The sequence below is a fragment of the Diuraphis noxia genome, unplaced genomic scaffold (assembly GCF_037042655.1).
Source record: "Diuraphis noxia isolate RWA-SAM2 unplaced genomic scaffold, SU_Dnox_SAM2 contig0003, whole genome shotgun sequence".
In the NCBI taxonomy this organism is placed as follows: domain Eukaryota; kingdom Metazoa; phylum Arthropoda; class Insecta; order Hemiptera; family Aphididae; genus Diuraphis; species Diuraphis noxia.
In genome coordinates, this window is record NW_028301713.1 from 4,360,897 (window position 1) to 4,384,192 (window position 23,296).

At 27.7% G+C, this 23,296-nt stretch overlaps 1 protein-coding gene across 2 annotated transcripts; it reads right to left on the reverse strand.

Annotated features, from left to right (window-relative positions):
- Positions 1-935: 935 nt before the first annotated feature.
- On the reverse strand, positions 936-22,375 carry Klp10A (kinesin-like protein 10A). Of its 2 annotated transcripts, none has more exons than XM_015510455.2 (14): positions 21,359-22,375; positions 7,045-7,139; positions 6,865-6,978; positions 6,239-6,281; positions 5,516-5,948; positions 5,339-5,442; positions 5,047-5,209; positions 4,714-4,960; positions 4,502-4,644; positions 4,265-4,431; positions 4,041-4,195; positions 3,730-3,948; positions 3,452-3,626; positions 936-2,001 (listed from the first exon to the last, which is right to left on the reverse strand). In XM_015510455.2, the coding sequence occupies exons 1-14, from the start codon at positions 21,432-21,434 to the stop codon at positions 1,859-1,861; spliced, it is 2,277 nt and encodes a 758-aa protein (XP_015365941.2). In that variant the 5' UTR covers positions 21,435-22,375; the 3' UTR covers positions 936-1,858. The 2 variants fall into 2 exon arrangements, with proteins under 2 accessions (XP_015365941.2, XP_089080471.1); XM_089224345.1 differs by lacking the exon at positions 21,359-22,375 and adding an exon at positions 11,070-11,315.
- Between the last annotated feature and the right edge of the window lie 921 nt (positions 22,376-23,296).

Genomic DNA, 23,296 nt, shown 5'->3' on the forward strand with positions numbered 1-23,296 from the left:
AGATTGATTGCAATATTGCTGATATTGAAGCCCCCAAAAGTTTCTCTAAAAAGTAACCCAATGGAACTTTGCCCTTCTCTTTTAAATTGACAATTTATATTATAAAAATAATTATTTTTTTTACTCTGGTTAAATGTTTGGTTTAGAATTTGTTATTACAAGGTTGTGAAAGTGTTCATGACTTCTTTCAAATTTTACTAAAAAAGATTAATGTCAGATGTCAAAATTTATCAAGTTTTTAAAAAGGTATTTAGGTGATTAATATTACACTTTTACCTATGACTGAATAAGACCTGTAATTTTAAACTCAAACTGTCAATATAAAGTAACTATATTCAATTTAACATAAATCACTTTCAACATTTAAAATTTTTTAATGCTCATTTTAATGATGGTACCTTAACAAATTTTAACATTTTTAAATCAATGCATTGCTCCGCTCAAAATGTTAAAAAGATATTAAGCAATTTAGAATTTGAATAAATTTTTAATTTTTCATATATAGGAGATAACCGCAACACAAAAAAAAAATATATAAACAGTTACCAATAATTATTTTTCAGATAATTTTGAATACTCATAAAATAAAAATAATTATCATCCTACAATATATCTCAATATTTATTATGCTATATTTAAGTTACTTTGTCTGATCCCTGCTGATGATCAACAAAAAATGAATGTGTAAACGTAAGTGAATTGTGGAGAATTTAAATAGAATATAAAACAAAAACAGAAAAAAATATTTATGCTGATCATTGACCATATAATATAATAATATATATTAGTAGTTTCAATGAACTATAACAAGGTAAGCTTTTTTTATTTTTTAAATATGATTATAAGTGTTAATATCGCTTAGTATTTTTCAATAAAAAATTATTAGTTCCCAAATTCAAAAATGTCAACATTTGAAAAACAATTTAACACATATATTCATGTAAATGAATATCATTCAAATATAATATATAGGTAGTAACAGTTAACTTTAAATAATAAAAAGCACATTGCATAATGGTCTGTAATAGCTATAAACAGAGGTTAGCACTGAGCATTGTCCTAAAAAAATTAAAGTATAGTATAAAATATAGTAACAATAAACACAAAAGAAAAGAAAAACTCGAAAATAATTTTGTTTTAAAAAATTATACTCCAATCATTAATAATCAATGAAACATAGGACTTACAAAAAATGTTAAAAAAATAGGTACTTATTCCAACATTGTAAAGCCTGAACAACTATTTGCACATAAACAATAAAATAAATGTAATAATAGTTTTCTTGGTTTAATTAAATATTATTGTAACATTATATTATTGTTTTATATTTTACAAAAATAGGCATTCAAAAAAACTTGATTGAATATTGAATTTTAATTTTGCTTTTTCCTTTATAGTATGTTTTTATTAGAAAAGTTGTAATTAAATAACTGCTAAGATATAATATATTAAAATAATATGTGAATTTATAGTAAAAAATAAAAAAATACGAATAAATGCTTGTTAAAAGAAAAAATACATATAATTAAAAATATATATAACTAAAGGTATTTAAAGTTAGAAGAACAAATTTATAATGCTCGTAACAATAATAAGGGTTTAGTTCTTTGAGGTTAAAAACTTAATTAAAGCGATGTAGTAAATTATTAAGTAGGTAAAACCGGCAAACACTTGTTAGAGTTTACAAGTATTTGCTGGCCATTAATAGTAGCATCACTGAAAAAATCACATAAAATCAGTATCTATATGACAAAAATAGAAATGTTCTCATGCGTTTTCTACTTCATCATATTATTTTATTACAAAAACAAAGACTTAACGAGTACACATAGAGGACAATAATAAAATAACATTGTCTCTAACGGTGGCTGCCTCTAATTATGTTCTGACTGAATTGTTCTTCAGTTGTCAACTGTTTTCTGAATGCAAGCACAGTTTCAACTAGATCTTGATTTGCAGCTAATCTGGTTTGAAGCAAATTGAGCAGCTGCAATGAATACGCTGGAAAAACAATACAATTTAGAATGCAACACTCCAATGATCCATAACATTTAATAATAAATCAAAAAATATTTCAAATGAACACAGGTACATAATAATTCATAAAATCAAAAAGCAGACACACACAATCAAGAAAACCAACTTAATACCAGGTATTTTACTAAAACATCAGTACTAACAATATCGGCCATTTTAAATGTAATAGAAAAAAAAAAACAAGGAGTGTAAAAAAAAATACTTTTGATAAAAATAATTTTTTAAACATATTATATTAAATAAATAAATAAATACAAGGAGTCAACCTTATAGTACAAGCTACCAAAGTATAAATGCGTAACTGTGAACAAATGCAATAATATTTGGTTGTATAAATAATGGTAAAATGTTAGTGAAAATTACAAACATTAATAAAGACTAGATAGACTTAAACCTGTTGACGGGTTTTAAATGAGCAATTGGACAGACAACTTCATTTTCTAATTAAAGTATGTTTTAAATTACTCGTGTTGCTTTATTTAATAATACTAATGGTTAACAGTTGGACGGCTTATTTCTTTTATACACATACCTTAAAATTCAGATAAATGTTAAAATTAAATTAAAGTAGGTTACTAGAAAATTTCACTAGAAATTGAACAAAGAATACTAATATTAAGATTGGTTTAAATATATACATATGTATATATATTCTAATTTTTTAGACTTCAGAAATAAAAATAAAAAAAAATTATTTTTAAATATTCAATAATTAATATTGGATATTGGAATTTTGTACATCTATATCTTGGTAAAGTGTATTTAAAGATAAACTCTCTAGTACAAGTTATACGCAGCTATAAAAATTAAAAATTAAAAAATATTAGAAACTACGATTAAAAGAAAAAACATTACAATTAATGTTCCTCATTTCTGAAATATTTATAAATATGATTTAAATGTGCGCCTTTTTAAGTGAAATGTCATATTGAAAATAAAAATCTTTTGAGTCTCAATTGTTTTTTTTTTTTTTTTTTACTTAATCGAAATAACTATGTAATAATATTGTTTATATCACATACATAATATGTTTCAAACAGTCGTAAGAAAAATTTGAATAATAATACACAAGTAACAACAAAATTATGCAAAAAAAATAAATAAATGTAGCAATATCAAAATATCAAAGATGAGAAGAAAATAAACACTCCAAAGGTAATATTATAAAACTATGCTTAAGAATAAATAATAAATAATACTGATGAAATACTAAGAAAATTAAGTTAATTCAAAATTCAAAAAAAATTCAACAAAGGATTTTTTTTTGATTTTTATAACAATAAGCTGGATTATTTCATTTGGAAATTGCCAAGTTCCAGCAATGGGAGAATAAAAAAAAAAAAAAAAGCATAAGCGAAGGGTAAAGCTAAAAGTTGGAGAGCTACAAGAAAACAGGTTTTTTGATCTTGGTTACCATCTTGATCGTAGTCAACGTGTTTAGTCATTGCCAACAACTGTTTTTCTTTTTGTGACCATTTCTGTCCAGATTCTATTAATGACTTGTGTTTTTCTAGCATTTCATCTTCTTGTTCTTGCAGTTGGGAAACAGCTTCGTGAAAATTGTACAAGTCAGCAGACAATTCACCCTCCTATCAGAACAAATTTCTTTAATAATTCAATTTAATTTAAATTTTATAACTGTATTTAAAAAAAAAAATAACTACAACATATATATACATTTAGGATACTAACATTAAGCGATCTTAGTGCTGCTAAATCATCATCGACCATACTGACATCTTGTAAATTACGAGACATGTTCGGAGAACGATTTGGTGGTGAAGAATACATAGGCACTTGAACTTCTTCAGCAGCAGGATCTGATGCATCCAATTCTTTAACACGGTCAGCATAACGGAGCGTGTTCAGAGAGTGTTCACATGAGCTAAGTCCTGGACTTATCATTGCAATCTAAAAAAATGTTTAAAATTATTATTATACATATATTTACCAAAAACATTTTATATAATATACACTATATATTTCTGTGAAAATTGACTCACCATACAGGTCTTAGTATTTTCACCAACAAAGGAATCTTTAAGTACTTGTGTTAATTTACTTGCTCTAAAAGGTAAATGAGAACCTTTTTTCCCTAGAGCACGAATACACTCTTTTAATGCAAGTAGAGATTTATTTATTTCTGCACCTTCCATTCCTGAGTTAAATAAATAAATTACAGATAAATAAAGATAAATAATCAAAAAGAATTTTCAAAAATTATTACGTGTTTGTCGGTTGGCTGATGATGTATCTGCACCCCTTTCATTTCCAGCTAAATCTATCAATGAAAATTTTCCATGTATTTGATTTAAGCCTGGGATACGTAATACGATTTGGAAAACAGCATGAGACCTTGAAGAGTTACTGTTTGCTGATGTTTGACCTGAAGTTCTAAGACAAAAAAATGTATGTTTTCACGGTATTGTTCAATCATTAATTATTAAAAAATATAAATATTTACCTAGCACTGTTACCATCATTGATTATTTTCAAAACTTCATCTACTGTAGTGACTACTTTTTCAGTAAGACCAACTACTTGCACTTTTTGCATACCATCCTCGAGTACTCTTAATTTGGCTTTATCACCCAGCAAGTCAAACACCTAAGGATAAATGTAAATAAACTTTAATAATTAATCATTATAAATGAATAATTAATTATTGTCAATTACTTTGCCACTGTAAATTTCAAAAAAACTGGCAGTAACAACCAGATTTAATGCTGAATAACTAGGTGAATTAAGAAAACGGAAAACATCTTTAGCAGCCATTGCATAAATGCCTTTTTTACAGTCTTGTGTTTTACCATGGAAATCTCCACCCATGGTGTGAGTCTTACCACTGCCGGTTTGTCCGTAAGCAAAACATGTGGCCATGCCACCATCAAATACAGTTTTTACAAGAGGTCTTGCAGAATATCTAGTTGAAATAAAAATAGTTTAATTCAAAATATGTTTTTATGAAATGAAAACAATTATTAATTAAATTATCAATTTATTACTAACTTATACACCGTCTCATTGGTGCAAGTCTCGTCAAAGGCATAATCAAATCGGAAATGCTGGTTTTCTAAGTATTTTGTAAGATCTACTTTGTTTTTTGGTTCATGGACAATAACCTGATTTTTAGATGGTATTGCAACAACATCAACTTCTTTTCGAATCAATTCTGGAAATGGAAATAATTATAAATATAATAACAGTCTTTTTTTTTTACAAATTTTTAAAGTATTTTTTTTAATAATAGCATGAAAAGTTATGTTATTCATCAACTCAAAATATTTTAAAAATAAAATACCTTTTTTATTGAGCGGCCTTTTTCTGACACAAACAGTAATTTGATGATCTTCAACTACTTCAGAGTCTCTCAAAGGTTTAAAATCTAAATTAGATTGATAATCTCTAAAATATAAAACATTTGCATATAAATATTAAATGGCAACTGAATTAAGTTGGTTATTTATAACAATCACACCTTATCATAGCAAGAAATTCCCAATTTGGATTACCAGGGTCCATGTTCATTAATGCTTCTTTTTCTTCTTTTAATTCAGCTTGACGTTGTCGCCTTTCTTCTCGGTTTTTTTTCAATTTAGCTACTTCCTTAACAACATTACTTCGCCTGTCTTTGGCGGCTGCAGCAGCAGCAGCGGCAGCTGCAGCTGATGTTGCTGCAGTAGTATTTGAGCCACGGATTGCTCCTGCCGTATTATTGCTATACAAATGGGTTAATTGTTGTGTTTGAGGTGGAGGATCAGCTGGTTTTAACACAGGAATTTGTTGATACTGGGTTGGAGGGTTTAAAGGTGTACATGGGACAGTTGTTGACAAAACTTCTCCAGTGCCATTCACTGCAGGTGAATAATGATTGGTTTGTCTACTAACTGGTTTTGTTCCTTTATAAGAACCTAAAAAATGTAAATATCATTAAAATGATTTCCTGTATTATACAGTTTAATATTTAAAAATTTCAATAATTTTTGATCAGTAATTAAATTTAAAAATAAAAGCGGTAAAACTTAAGCTTTATAGTTGAAAAATTATACATAAAAAATAGAATATTTATAGTTATTGAATTAACATACACTTTTTTCTTCAATTTATTATTTTTATTTAAATTTTTTTTATATATACTGTAGTTATCTAATTATATTTAAATTTTTATTTATTAAATTAGCAAAGTAAAATAAATACTTGCCTTTATTATTTGTAAATGCTTGTATCGAGGCTTTTGTGGAATACTGAAAATATAAATGTGAATATTTAATTATTATTGTTATTATAAATTATTTAAATTGTATTACATTACATTTATAACTAAAATGTATAAACTAAGAGAGGCCCAGAATTTCATAAGAAATATATATCGGCAGGTAACTAATGTCTTTTATACTTCATCAATGACTTCATCGATCACCAACAAAACAATATTCAAATCGAAACTTGTTTTAGCTATCGAACACACAAAGGTGACAATAACATTTGGTACCATTTTTAACACAACTGACAACTGTTAGCATTTGAATAATTAACCTTAGTTAACTGGGTTTTTTTATTATTACAGTAAAACCTGCCTATAAGGGACATTCACAGGACCATAAAAAGTCAGTTAAGAGAGGTGTCTTTTAAGATGAGTTTCACTGTATATTGAATTTTTCTTTAAGATATTACTACAGCTCGTGTATAATTAGTATGAGAGATAATATCTAGCTATTACATCTTAAATTAAAAAATATTATTGATTCATAACTAATTTCTTAATGTTAAGTTAAAGCCTCATTGAATTTGTACACAATAAAAAGTCATCATAAAAGTTAAATTTACCCTTGCTAACTTGCTTGTTGTTGGTATATTAGTACCATTTTGAGCAACCATATTAATACTAGGAATATTTGAACGTAATTGAGGATTCAGTTCCAAGATCCCATCTAAATCAATCTATAAATAAAACAAATGGTGAGAAATAAATTGAAATAAAATTTGAATCTTAAGAGTTTGTCATACCTCTTTGCCTTTTGTTTCACCATTTTCTAGCCACTCAACTGAAATGCTTCTAGTATCTGGATTCATCCTAGACACAACTGCCTTGTGGATACGACCTGAAAACAAAAGAAAAAATTTTAAATTTAAATAACTATAAATATAAATTGTTAGTAAATACTTTATACTAAGAAAAAAATGTAAAAATACATTTTGGGTATAACATTTAATAATAGTAATAAATATTATTCAATAGCAAGGTAGGTATTATATATATATATATTATATATATATACCTACTTACTTAAAAAACATATCTTTACAGAATAAAATCAACCAATAATGATATAATTATTTATTGGACATTATTCTTAAGGGAATATAGTAATGTACCTGTACAACAACTAAAATGACAATGAACTTGACCTTTTACAAATTATTTCCATGTTCATTAATATTGTACAAGGTTGCCCATAGGAACATATTTACAAACAGGAAACAACATGAGCTGAGCCTAAACTAAACCCTATTGGTGTGGATATAAATTTGAATGAAAGGGAAGGGTCAACAGTCAACACTAAACACCATACTTATAAACTTATAATATATGGAAACTATGGTAACATTTTTGTGATCACTATAAACATGATAAAATGACCACAAAACATGACCTGGTTACAACCAACATAAACATAAAACAAAATATTTCTTAAATAAATATAAATATCGATAACAACAAAATAAAAATCTTAGTTAAATCTATTTTAAGCAATATTTTATTAATCATCAACATCTGGGCATTATGGTACGTCATAAATTTAAATTTAAATCGTACTTAGTATGCAATAAATACAAACAATTCATTCTGCTAATTCCAGATTACACACGATTCTAGAAGGGAGAAAAAGTTATTAATTATACATAATATGAGCATTTTATTTTGATTTATTAATTTCATTAATCCTAATCAATAAATTATTTTGTTTTTTCAGTAGTTTATTTGTGATTTTGATACTTTTTTTGGCATCAAAATTGATTTACGTAATTTTAATCATAATTTCATAACATTCTAACTACGTCTAGAATTAAGCACACTATATACTTTTAACTCAAAATTGTTTTACAGATAAAAAAAAAACATTATCTTTACTACTTAAGTTTATATAAATAATGAAACATCGTTTCATTGTGAGTGATGCGAAACGACAAACGAGTTACTATAAACAGCTAGGAGCTGTATTCGAACTCTTTTTTTTTTTTAATTGGAATTTGTTTGACTATTATGTAATTACATAATTGGAACATATGGGACATAATCGAGTAATTTGAACAAGTACCTAACAATTTCTTTTTTACGAGAAATTACTAACACGATACCGCATATCATATGCTACGAATTCAACAAGTGTCTTTTGAAAATTTTATGGATCCTTGAATATTAAAAAGTAGTCCATTCAATTCGTAAAATTGCTGGACCATCCAATATAATACAGCATTAGTATGATTAATGAATTAATAATATCGAAAAGTAAAATAATTTATACAATATACATTAGATATGTAATGTTAAAAAAAGGTTCTAACTTTAATCTAGAACTTCAAAAAACAATGTAACGAATTAAAACAACCAACGTGTTTTTTAGAAGCAGTTTAGAAATAATCTAGGCTCCAAAAAAATAATTCTATTAACTTAAATGTTTATGGTACAAACAACTAACAAGTAAAATAAAATAATTTAGTGCCGAATTAATTGATTATAATCGAATAATAACGATTAATGAACAATCTTCGTGCAATGACCTTTCGAGACACACCAAGATGGCAAGATGGGTCACAGTAACACTCATTTTTATTTTTCATAATATGGTTTAGAGAATTGAATGTTTTACAGTAATAACGGCGCAGAAGAACACTATTGCTGTTTACATTTTTTGTCTTTAAAAAAAAAAACATGACAATATTTAATTAAAATTTGCAATGGGTTGTTTTAAAGTAGGGCAAGAAGCATTTCAAATTTTGATCCCAGTATGTACGGTATTACCTCGACAATTACTAGAAATACAACACCTTGGTAAATACCAAAAACGCCGTACCTTGGTAATCGGTATTTTCGATGAATTTAGTAGTGGAACTTTTCTGATTTTCCGATTACCCTTTTATCTATATTAATGTACTCATGGTAAAATGGACGATGGTGAAGTAAGAATTTGACGGTTGAACTTAGTTTTAATGTTTTAGCTTATTGCAATTGGTAATATTTTCATATGCACCAGGTATGGTCAATTTACTAAGACAATTAAAATAAAAAGCATCCCTTAACTTGCTACCACCTATGTAAAACTACCCTAGATAGATCTTGGACTTCAAATATCTCTAACTTCAAAACTAAGTCCCACCGCCAAATGATGACTTCACCATCATTTTCAGTGCCTATGCTAAATTGCATATTATGTTAAAACAAAAAAGGGGGTTTAGTAAAACAGAAATATGTATACATAAACTATACTCAAGAGAAGTTAACATAAATTCTAAAAATTATGTTGGTGATTATTATTATTATGATTATAAAAGATATAATTTTTATGAATAAACGTGTACTGTATTTTTAGGAATCAATGTAATTACCAAATAACGGTAACCATAAATACTACCAGCCTTAGTTTAGTCATAAAACATAAATAGATTACTATTATACAACAATAAATTAGACAGCCAAAAGTTGCAAATAGAATAATCGTAGATCCTTATTTGTACGTAAAATTAAGGTAGTAACAAACTAATCATGAATTGTGTAATATGTTAATATAATAGATAGGTATTAGATACATGAAATCGGGGTGGAATATATATAGGTATATATATTATACACAATAAAACGAATAATGGTTGTATAATATACGACGTTTGAAGAATTATTTTTTAGAACTTTAATACTTAATGAAGCGAGCAAAACAATTATTTTTCTGGATTATTCTATTGATAGTTCTTATAATACAAAATAAGAGAAATCAAACACTTTTTTTAAAATTTCTAATCAGAAATATACGATCTTAAATAATCCTTACAATAAGTTTATGTGGAGAAAGAGAAGAAGAGAAAAAATATGCATACAACATACAAGGCTGAAGGCATGAGGCTTGAAAAAAGTAACTACTCAGAGGTAATATTTAGTCGCGATGAACATGACTATAATGGAATAAGATCAGATATTATGTGACGTGAATGGAGAGTCATCCGTTGATGACACCCCGAGGTTTGTAGTTCCAACATTTAAATTTGCTTTTCTCAAACATATATTAACAATTAGATGATATGTTCGCGTGCTTAACATAATAATTAATATCGACTGTAAATACAAAACAACTGTTTTTAAATTGTCAACAATCAATATATATAACGTTTATAATTACTTAACATGAAATTGTTAAGTTTAAGAAACGAATAAATTATTTAGACAAGACAAACGGTTTCTTAAAAAAGAAAAAAATTATATGCTAATTACACACATGCTTGGAAGGAACTTGTTCCAGTGATTTTATTCGATTTTCAGGAACCTAGCGGGAACGTAGTTCCTTTTCCGAGTAAAGTAACATAAAGGAATTTTGTTCATTTTTTAGAAGAACATGAAAAATTGTATTTGTTCCTTTTTTTGTTTATATATTCTTAAATATAGGGAATTTAAATCGTTTTTATGACAAGATTTATTAATTTTTTTTTTTTTAATTAGTCAATATTATAATGAGCTATATTATACAACAATACACAATAATATTGACGATGTTTACAAAAATGTCGAGTCAGTCACGAATTCACGATGGTCTTAACTTGTATGAAATAAACAAATTAATCACTTTAAAAACAAAACAACTACCTAACTAAACAATTATCGCTACAAATCATATTAATACTATTTTAAAATTATCGAGGAACGAAAAATGTTCTATATTTAGGAACAGGAACGAGAACTAATTCTTTTTTTAAAGGAACTTTCCAAGCATTGCACACGTGATACCTATATATTTTATACAAGCACTAACCCTCGCACTAACCCGTATTATCCACATGATTTCCAAAACACTGCCTGTTGAACTCTTCATCAAAATTACATTGAATGTTTTTATCAGACATCGAACCAACACTTTTATTGCACTTGCACCTACAATCGTTACGGCGTTTGTCATGTTGAAAACACGATAAGTTCTTTTTAATCCACGACGACATAATTTATCAAAACGGTTAATGACCAACATTTAAAATACGGAGATACTGTGAAATCGGCAAAAAAACTGGAACTATAAGCTAACCTTTATAACGATCGGTTCACGACTAACTGGTTGGATTTTTTAAACATACACACGGCGGATGTTAATTTTACCCACGAATTTATTTAAATTAACGTGCGAAACTTTCAATTGCTTTACTTATTCAACGTTCATTAGGTACAATACTGGCGGTGTTGTCCGTAAAGTATGGTTTGCAAATCGTACCAGGCACAGAGCAGCCCCCACCCCATACACGGTATAATAAACAATGTAGTTAGGATGAATACATATTATAGTATCTAAACGTCTGGAGGCCATGGTAACTCGTTACAAAAAAACTCTAAATCGATCAGTATGTTACACAATTTATCCAAAGTAATATATACATAATATATTAAGGCAAGTTGCAGCTGTCAATGCAATTTTTCGTCTGATAAATTGAATGCCAATCCTGGAGTTTCATCAAACGTATTTTTATAGGTAAATTTAGATATTGACTAATTATTTATTATTACGTGTTTTGTTAATTATTGTACTTTATACAGCTTCTTTTATTTACTTGAAAACAGTTTTAAGGAATCAAATATTTTTAGAAACAATAGGCAACAGAGATATAAATTAAAAATATAACTTACAACCTTATTTGGAAATAATTCAGAATCCGCCAAGGATTTCATGATTTGCTCAATGTATGGACTTTTATAGTTCTGTCTTATTGATATATCGATAGCCAAGTATCAGAAGGTACGAATTAAAAAATCATAACAAAACCACGCATCTATACGAATGTATATAGCATAGAAAAAAATTAATAGTTTCAACAATTACGTATATAACTCACACATTTGAAACTTCAATAAAAACTTTTCAAATTGAATTTTAAAATCGTATGATAACATTCTTAACAATAAAATAAAAAAGAACTATTAACTATAGACTAAAAAAATTAAGCATTTCACATATCAATTTAATATTTTAAGAAAAATTAAAATTCCAATTATTTATAAAAAAAAAAAATTTAAATCCTTATAAACAATAACAATAAATTCATAAGAAAACTATACGCCAAATACTAATTAATTTAATGATTGACTTTTAATTATAAATTACAATAAACCACGACACAACGTCCACCAATAATAAATCGGTATCTAAAAAAAACTAATAAAAGCACAATGCAAAACTATTTACTTCCTCGTTTTTCACGGAATCTAAATTGCATAGGTACTTTAAACTTGAATAGATTGTAATCGCCATAATGAGTAAAATAAAAAATACGTAACCACAAAAAAAATAGAACTTAAAAACTGTTGAGCAAATTACTATATTTAACACTATATTATATAGATTAATATTTATTAAATCTAAGTTTAATGAACGAAAAGCTCAAAAATGTTTTGTTTATATTTCACACAGACAATAATATTAAGACATTAAGTCTATATAAAATTACAATAGATGCACTTGAAAAAATCATAAAATTCAAGTGTAATTTAAATTTGTTTAATCATGTATTAATACTCATTTTCATGATTACATATATCAGGAAAGGATTACATATACATGGTAAACTGCGTTAGCATTACTTCCCATATTATGCTAACGCCTGAAGTGTTGAAACTAAGAAAAATGAAAAAATATTTTAAAGTAAAATACACGTAACATTAGATGGTTTATGAATTATAAGAGGAAATTCCCATTTTTATAATTTATTAACAAAATCATATAGATCACATGAAAATAAATTACAAAAAACTATACATACCTACTAACAAAGCTACTAATTACCATGGAAAGAAATTGTAGTTGTTTTAATTATATTATGGTTAAAATAATAACTATATTTAACAATATTATTGTTACATTTTAACTAGTCCTCGGACCGGTAAATAATTATTTATAATTTCTATGTTAATTCTAAATAAACAAATTAATAAATTAGTGAAAAATGACAGTTTTGAAAAATAATAATGAAATTGACTTAATAAGATGTAATTTGGTATTTAATGCCACTATTTATTTTATGAAGCCAAATTTACTACCTAATTAATAATTTGATAAACAGTCTTAAATTGTAATACAAAAAATTACAATTATAAGAAATAATAGTAATTGTTCAATTCATAGTAATTTAATATAAGTGGGAATATAATATTTGGGGGACGAGATGGCCGAGTGGTCTAACGCGTCGCGCGTCGGCTGTGGCTTAGCCGGACCGGGTTCGATCCTCGACCATCGGGCGGCATTTTTCTCCGGGCAAGTTATGGTGTCCGGAGAACAAGTGCCGCCATCCCCCACTCCGGGGCATGGCAGAAACCTACGGGTGCCCCAATAGAAATTCTGCCAAACAGGCGTCTGAACTAGACCTTCGGGCCTACTCCCGGACATAGCGCCATACGACAAAAAAAAATATATATATATATATATAAGTTAACCAATAAATAATACAACAAAATTAAAAACTAAACAAAAACACAAAAAATATTTCACAACATTTAATACTATACAACATAACTTAAGTATTAGATTCTATGGCAAGGATCTTAACTTAATAGAATCACACACAAGTTCTAAGCAACCATGTATCAATTTAAATAAGTGGAAAACCAGTCCAAGACAAATTTAAGTTTAAATCCAACACGTCTACTACGAAATGGCAAACATCAGTGTAAGATATAACCTATAAAGTACTACGTATATAGATCAATTCCTAATGAGTAATAATCAACAAAATATCTAGTAATGTTCTGTGATTATGATAATGATCTCAGTATTTTAATACAAGTGCATAATTTATTTAATATAAACTTATTTCCAACCAATTATACAGTAAATGCAACAAATTATAAAATTTACCTGATACCTCTAATATCCATAAACATTTTAGCACTGAAAATTAATTATCCTCAAAATGGGAAACCTCTCATAATATGGGCGTATATCACACAACAAAAGACAATCGATTAAGCTATTAGAGGAGGGAAGCGGTAATTTTCCGTCTTTGAATAAAACAAACGCAAAACAAGAATTTAGAAGTTTTATTTCCAAGTTTCAAAACATACTTATTTTTTTCATTTCCCGTTCTTAAAAGCCATAAAAAAATACATGAAAAAATAAAAATAAATTTTAATTTAAAAATTTTGAAGTAGCTAATTTAAACAAAAAATCTGAAATTGTGGGATTCAATTTTAACTCTCAAGTTAAACTATGTTGGAATAAAAATACTTATAAATTCCAATTATTTAGAGTGTTAATCAGAACTCTAAATAATAATAGTAGTAGTATAAATTGATAAAAATAATCACGTACATTTTATTGCATAAATTATCTAAAGGATTAACCCATGTTTATATTGTTAAATATAAACATGTGAAATTATCACAAAAATGAATAAAAAATATTGATTTTTGAAATCATACTTAATGAAACATTTCTAAAGATATTTTAAGCCATAGATAATAATACATTTTGCATTTTTCAAAAAAGAAACATATTATACCTAAAAAACGTAAGTTATAAAATAATAACAATAAGTGGAATCATTCATAGGTAACGTCATTATAAATATCCATTTTAAAGGAACCCAATTGTTATTCCAAATAGATTTTCAAATTAAACAAACCAGATATTACTATTATTTTAATCATTAACGAATTTTTAAACTCTATAAATATATAAATACCTACTTATATGGGATATTCCTATTATCTTCTGGAAGAATTAGATATTATAATAGGTACACAACTGGATAATAAATTAATAACCGCCAACCGGTACATTATTATGTCATAAATCATATTATATTATATTATTCATCAATCATCGTTAATTTTCGATAAGTATAAGTAATAAGAATAACCTAAACTATTAATTATAAAATTTAATTTAAATAAATCACTTTTAAAATTATTGAATAACATTGTAATTCAGTGTGTTAAATCAGTAAAAAAAATAAAATTATTAATACCCGATTTACTTAATATATAAATAATATACGTAAATACATAATCTATGCAAATATAGAAATGGATATATATTATATCTACGAATAATTGTTTTAGTATAGGTAGTACTAAAATGTAATTTAAGTTCACGGCATCTAAAACTATTGATCGGATTGATTTATAGGTAGAATATATTTTCGTATATTTAGTTTTCACACTAAATTGCGAGGTAAATAATTGTGTAGGTAGCAAAAAATTGTTTCAGTAGGCGTTTGAATTTAATAAAAAATAGGTACTCACTCTAAATTTAAAAGATCTACTATTGCAAATAATTAATTTTATTAAACTATTAATAATAAGGGAGTTATAATTAATAACCAATTATCTTAGACTAGATATGAAATATTTAAAGTGACTCTAAAGTAATGATAGATAAACTAAAACATTTATTATTATTAATCGGAAAACAAAAATACACAACTACACAGTTTAATGATAAATTATTTTTCTATTAATTTGCGATTCACCTACATAGTATACAATATTATTGTTTGAATAAAATAGTTGACGATACAAAGCTTAACCAGGGGTAAGGATATCATTATTGATGAAGGGAGATGACACTCAGTCCATTAACCACGTTTTTAACAATATTATGAATAAAATATATCTAAGAATCGAGAACGAATGAAATGTGTAATGCGTGTTGAAATTCAATTATGATATTAAATACCATATAGGTGAAATTTTTTCTTTCTCTGACCACACACAATATAATATAAGTATGTTTTAAGCTTCTTTAATTTTACGCAAAATACTCATAACTTGCTTTAAAATTAAAATATAATAAAAGGCCTATGAGATGTTTTAGATAATAATAATTTCCCTTAGATAAAAAAAATTCTCATTCTAATTTTAGAGATCATTATGGTTATAACCATTATTGTAAATGCAAAATGTTCTAAGTTGCGCGTGGATCAGAGAGAAAAAATGCACAGATATCTTCAAAATAGATTTTCATAATGATAAGAATTTTTAGCGTATTATAGAAGTAGGTAAGAAAAACCAACGTTATGATGTTTTTTTTAAACTTTAATACCTACTACAAAAAGTTGGACCTAATGTTGTAGACACAGTGGCCCTTACATTAGAGTCTGCATTTTCTGGACGTCCTTATATGGTCTTGTGACTGCCAGGCCGCCTACAGAAGATACTACTGAAGGTCAAACAACTGTTGTCTTGTCACCCACCCAAACACAAAATACGTTTACCTATTATTTGAACAAATTATACTTTTTGTACCTAATAATATAAAAGGGTAGTGAATAATATCTTAAATTATAAATCAAATTAAAATATATATAAATACATATCTACTACTTTTCAGAAACAATTTTTAACTACATGCTGTATGATTTTTATACTTAAAAAGGAATAAATAAAGTAGGTACATATTTGTAATAAAAATAATATATGAATTTAAAGCATTTTTTAACTACTTAATACAACTTAAAGTATATGTAAAAGTACTTAAACTCATTTTTTTTTTACAGATAATTTAAACTTGAATCACATACCTAGCTGTAAAACTTAAACAATCAATAGTTAATAAAGCACAATTATTAACTACTTCTACTAATTCAAATTTTGTCACTTTAATGCAGTTACATGGACATGTTACTAAAAATATTATTAACACATAAAGATCTTAACATTCTACGGTGGTGGTAAAAAAATGAGCCAGTACACAATTTACTACCACCACCTAGTACTTTTCAAAAAATAAAATTATAAACAAACCTATTTTAACCAAATAAAATTGCTAGAGGTTTACAAGGATATATACTTAGTATTATAAGATAAATTATTTGATTTTCTGAAACAAAAGCTAGGTATATATTTCAGTTATATGATATAGCCGAGAATATAGCTTATATCTAACAGAAATTTCACATTAATTATAAGTGCCTATATTAAATTAAATATATGCAAACGCTACTTAGTCTACAAAATTTGACTCAAGATTCCTCATAATAAAAATTTTGAATTTAATATTAAGACATAAAATAACAATAGGTAGCAATAATTAAAACAGATGTATTAAACAAAGCAAGTTGGGAAAGCTTACTTTATGAATGTGCTAAATTTTCAACTTCCAAACATATTTTAATCCAACACAACAAATTTTAATTCAATATACAATCTAGGTACCTACAATAACTATGGACAAAAGACAAATAACTGTATTAACAATCGTAACTATGTACTGGTAACTAACAGTTGGACACAAGGAGTATAATATAATGTATTCTAAACATTACATAGAAATCAAAAAAGAAAGTAACAATCAGTTTCTCAATATAGATAAATTATAATTAGTATAGATTAAATCAGTTAGGTTTGAGGAATGTCAAACTTTTAAACAATTATTTGGTACCTATTTCCATACTAGTTAATAACACTAAAAAAATATAGTAAGATAGATATTGATAATAAAACACTAAAATACCTAAGATTTATAATTCTATAAGATGTATGTATTGAATTTCAAGAATTAATTAGTTACAAATATGTAGCATAATGTCTTAAATTACATTAATTTTATACTAAATCAATCACATTAAATTAAGTATAAGACAAGTAATTAGATTTCATCGATAGTGTAACTATTAGGTAAATGAGATGTAGCATTAAACAAAGCATGTAAAACACCAACAATGTATACAATACTACCTAGTTAGTAAATTATGAATGGAGAAATAAACTATGTTACCTAACTCATTAATTAGGTACCTACATTTTCTCGATCGATATCTACCATAACCATATAATTAATCTAACCTATATATATATATATATATATATAGCAATCTATAAGTTTCTGATAATATATAAACTCAATGAACAATGTACCTAACATCTAACTTTGCTAATAACTAATGTGTAATAAAATGTATACTTATAACTTCCAAAATATCCAAATTATATTCTATGATAAAAAAAATAACTATAGCTACTAGCTTTTAAAACTCAGATTATTAATCATTACTAAGTCCAAAATAGGTACACATAATATTTGATAATATGTTTGTAATACATTTTTAGTTTGTAAGTAGGTTATACCACATTTTGGAGTTAGGCCAAGAGGGGAAAAGTAATTAAATAAAAATCATTTTCTTAAACTACATTGAACATTTAATAAAACAAGGACATTTTTATTATTTGGTAAAAAATATTTGAGTGCTTAAAACAAACTTTACTCCTAGGTATCATGAATAAAATAGTTACAACCAAAAAAATATAACTGTGAACACTGCCCTAACTTTAGACAATTAAATTAAATATAAACAATTATCTAATTAATAATTAAAGAGTATGTACATCTGCATAAAGTTCAGTAATGATTAGGTAGTTACATATTATCATTATTTATTTATTTATTTAGTAAAAAATAACATTAGAATTAAAAACTATTTATACAATGTCCATTGGTCAATGGTTTGCTTTTTTGATACTATTATATATTATGGTCTTTCCAAAAATGAGTGTAGCCAATATAATATAGTATTTTAGCTCTTGCCAATTTATCAATAAGTTCTTTGTTAATTCACATAAACAATAAACATAAAAGACAACAGACCATTATTCATTACAGAAAATGGCCTGGAATTATTAGCATCATAAATAATTAGAGTTTAAATATATTTACACAGTTTATGGATTTAACGAGAGATTTAAAGGTATATTTAGGCTATAAAATAATTATTAATTCTGAGTAAATTTAAATAAGTGAGAAATCTACAAAAATGAATGCATTTTTATCAGTGCTAAAATACTAAACATAGGCACCAAAAAATATAGCTATAGGTTCATAATATGTAATGACTTATGAGAGATAAACAATAAATTATGTATGTGGGTGTATGCTAGGTACCTACCTTCATTATTTTAAATTGTGTTTGAATCATATAAATACTGAATACATCAAGGTCCAATCATATGTACCTACTACCTAATAGTGGTTATGTACTAATATAGATTAATATAGTTAACAGTTGTATTTACAAAGATTTACTTAAGTTAATACCAATTGAAATTTCAGTTTGTAGGTGCAGAGAGGTATCTACCATGTATTATGCGCCATTACGAAAGATTGCATATTCAATAATTTAAAAAAATTATCAGCAATATTGGTACATAACAGTTATACCTAACATAGGCATTTTCTAATTTATATCTATGATGTTTATCACTGATCCAGTTCTATCTATTTGTAGGTCTTCATAAGGCATAAACATCTTAAGCAAACATTTAAGTTTGGATACATGCCAACATAAAATGTCATCCACTGAGTGACTTGCATTCCAAATATTTTAAGTTTTTAAATGTCTATCAATAAATGGATAGCAACCTAATTTTGATAATATACCTCGATAGGTATTATATGTAAATTTATAAAATATTAAAAGCTACACTAAGAACTAAACATTTAACACAGGGTTTCCCAACCGGTGTGCCGTGGCATATTGGTGTGATGCGAGGTCCATATTGGTGTTCCACGAAATTTCACGGCTATTAATAAACGTTTACGTAAAATTTTGGTAATTGGTTAAAATAGTTTAAACGATTCTCTTATCGGGGATATTGTTCACTATTTCTTATTAAATAATTAAAAATATTAGTCAGTTAGTCATTTGTTGTCTGCTGTGATTGTAATGTATCTTGTTTTTACATTTCAATAAATTAATTAATATTTAGGATAATTATAATAATATTTTTTCCTATCTTACCATTTTAAACTGTTTGCTAGTAATATTATACCTTGTATTATACTGATATACAACTACTTTGGTATTAATATTTAATATGATGAGTCTGATAGGTATAAAAAAAATATGTATACATATAATTCGAGATATAATTATAAGTCAGTGACAAGTGTGTCGCGGCTAAATTGGGATTAGGGTGCCGCGAGGGAAAAAGGTTGGAAAACGCTGATTTAACATGTAAAAGATAAAATTAGCAGGAAAATATTAATACCTAGGTACTTATCACACATATATTTTTACAGAAAAGTGTTTGAATATGTACCTTGGCTCATTCAATAGGTTGTTTTGTTTAATCCTGAGTTATGTAAATTCAGACACCTATGCCTAAATTACCTACTGTATTTTAAAAATTAAATGAGAAACCTACTTGGTAAAATTAAAACTAAATTATTTAGTAAAATTTTACTTAGCTAGGTACATAAGAAACTAACAATCTATTGATTACCTATTAATTACACTGGTACATTTTTTTAACTGGAGGTAAAAATTATATTTACGAAGGTGTATTTATTTAAAAAGAGTAAAAATAATGGTAGATATGTGCCTAAAAATTGATTAAATTCATAAAATTTATCATTACAAAAGTATGGTAGCAAACTGTAATTGAACTACCTACTCACATAATTTATCTAATTTTATGATATAATAGGTATGTAGGGATTTTTTTGTATATTACACACAACATCTAAAATAAGAATATTTAATTTAATCGGTAAGTACTTAGATACCCAAACTAAGTAATTATCTAGTTAGGCATATTAAAATTTCAATTCAATTGTCTAATTAAAATAATATGATATTGGAGATGTGGGAAATATAATGAATAACAGAAAAATATGTCTAGTAATGAAAAATTATCAAAAAAATTCGTTCCTACCAAGACAGGTAGGTAATCATGGCAAGACGGTGAAAAGGTAAGACATTAGAAGACCAACATCACGAGACAGTGTTGAAGACCATTATTAGATTCTCACATAGTGATTTTCTTCGCATTCAACAAAACAGTAAAAAATGAAGAAACAAAGCTATAAATGTACCGTAAATCATTAATATTAGATAGGGAAGTTACATAATTATATGAATGTTTCTCAAGCCATGACGACTAAACATAAGGTAAGAGCTATGGCTGTGTTGGCAAACCAAGACTAGCCTGCTGCTAGCCACAACTAGGTAAGTAGATAGAGCTAAACTTGACCAGCCAATCGAAGGGGCAAGACAGACCCTATTCACTGACCAGCACACATATCGTGACAAGATTTTCAAAACTTAACGTGCGGGCACACAGTAATCATTAATCGCTCACCATCGGTACGTTTGATCTTGATGTCCATGGCCAGCTTCAAGTTTACACCGTCGAATAACGCTTCTTCCACTTGCATGTTGACGTCGTAGCCTCGTAGGTTTTTTTTCGGACGACGACCAAAAGGCGAGCACAACGGACCCAGTCGAGGGCTGTGTGCGCGTATGTATGTGTGTGGGGGGAAGGGTGGGGGGGACGAACGATAACGATACAAAGGCGCGATACGCGTAACGACGAACGATTCGGTATTAACAATATAGTGTGACGATAATAATACTAATGTCGGCGGCGGACGGACGAACGATATGTTTCGATAAATTTAATTTTTTTAACGTATTTCGCATGACACGCGATAAACCGTAAAAATAAGTAATAATAAGAACGAGATCGAGTCGGGAGAAACGTCACGCGAACGGCCGCACCAGCCGTGTTGTGCGCAAAACCGTTACACCGGACGACGAGCAACGACTGATAACCACTAACGGCGACGACACCCGGCGGAGGACGACGACTCGCAAGGCGGCGTCCGGTGTAGGAGGCGGTGGAGTAGTGGGACGGTGGTCGTGGAGGTGGCGGAGAAAGACGGTTACGGACGAGTCGGAGTCGGACGACAAAGGCCAACGACCAACGACGAATCCATAACATGCGATCGCGGAGGCCCCCTAATCGAACGTTGCGCAGTTTTCAGCCGATCGACGGGCAAAAACAAAAATTCCCCAAGTATAGTTGTCGTAGATCCGAGGTCGTAACCGACGAGCGTCTCGCCCATATGAATATTGATAAGACGGCGTTGCGTTTCCAGTTGGTTTTCCAAACGGGTTTTGGGTTTCGCTTTGCCACCAATTCGTCTATCTGATGTCTCACGGGATTGTCAAATAATGAGAAATTAAAAAACCAACTAATGATTAACAAATAGCTAATGAGTAAATATATATTGATATGTACAGACGAATTATGACTTTATGAGTCACAAAGATCAGTAGACGGAAGACGGAGGTGGATTAACGAAATTCAAAACTGCCGTAGTGCCGTCCGGCGTCGGCGGTCCACCGCAACGGTGCAATGCAAGCAGCAAGGTCGTGTCTACGGCGGTACCAACTCCCCGACACTGACAAACTTGTACTGCTACGATTATCGTTAAAAATGTGTGATTAGTACATAGACATATAAAGAGATGGACTGCGCTTTCCTCACCCCCCGTCCATTAAAGGCAAATCAACTATTCAGAGAGAGAGACAGACTAATACTAAAGGGTATCATGGATTATAAAATATTATCATATCAATTCTTCCAAGCTTTATTCTATAAAATCTAAATAACCCTACACCTACTCAGTTCGAAGCAGCTTACAAACGTTTGATTGTACATGTAGAATTAAAAGTATCTTCTCAAGCCAACTGTACTGTACAAGATTATACACCAATATTAACTATCAGTTCATCTAAAAAATCCAAAATATTAGTTGACAATTTAGATATTTTATGTGCTGAAGATGACAATGATGATTTGAAAGAAAATATTGAAGTATTCACTAGCACTGAATTGACATATATGAATAATGTAATTGAATATATAAGTGGGTTTATTACACGAAAATTGCTCAGAACTGTGTCATGCCATATATGTTTAAATGTATTGACCAATACTGGTCATAATGTATTAAATAATACATTACTAAATATTAAAAATAGAGGTGGTTTGATTAAACCTTCAGAAGATATTGTATTAATATGCAAGACTGCTGAATTAGTCTTTAGATCTCATCAACACTCATTATCATCCTTAAAATCTAATATAATTCAATATCTTACCATAAAGGCTTCATCAAAATTACAAATTAATAAACTTTTCAATCAAATTTCGGACCACATTTTAGATCAATCTCCATTGAATAATCATTTACTTCAAATTATAAAAATCACTCTAAAAACATTTTATACA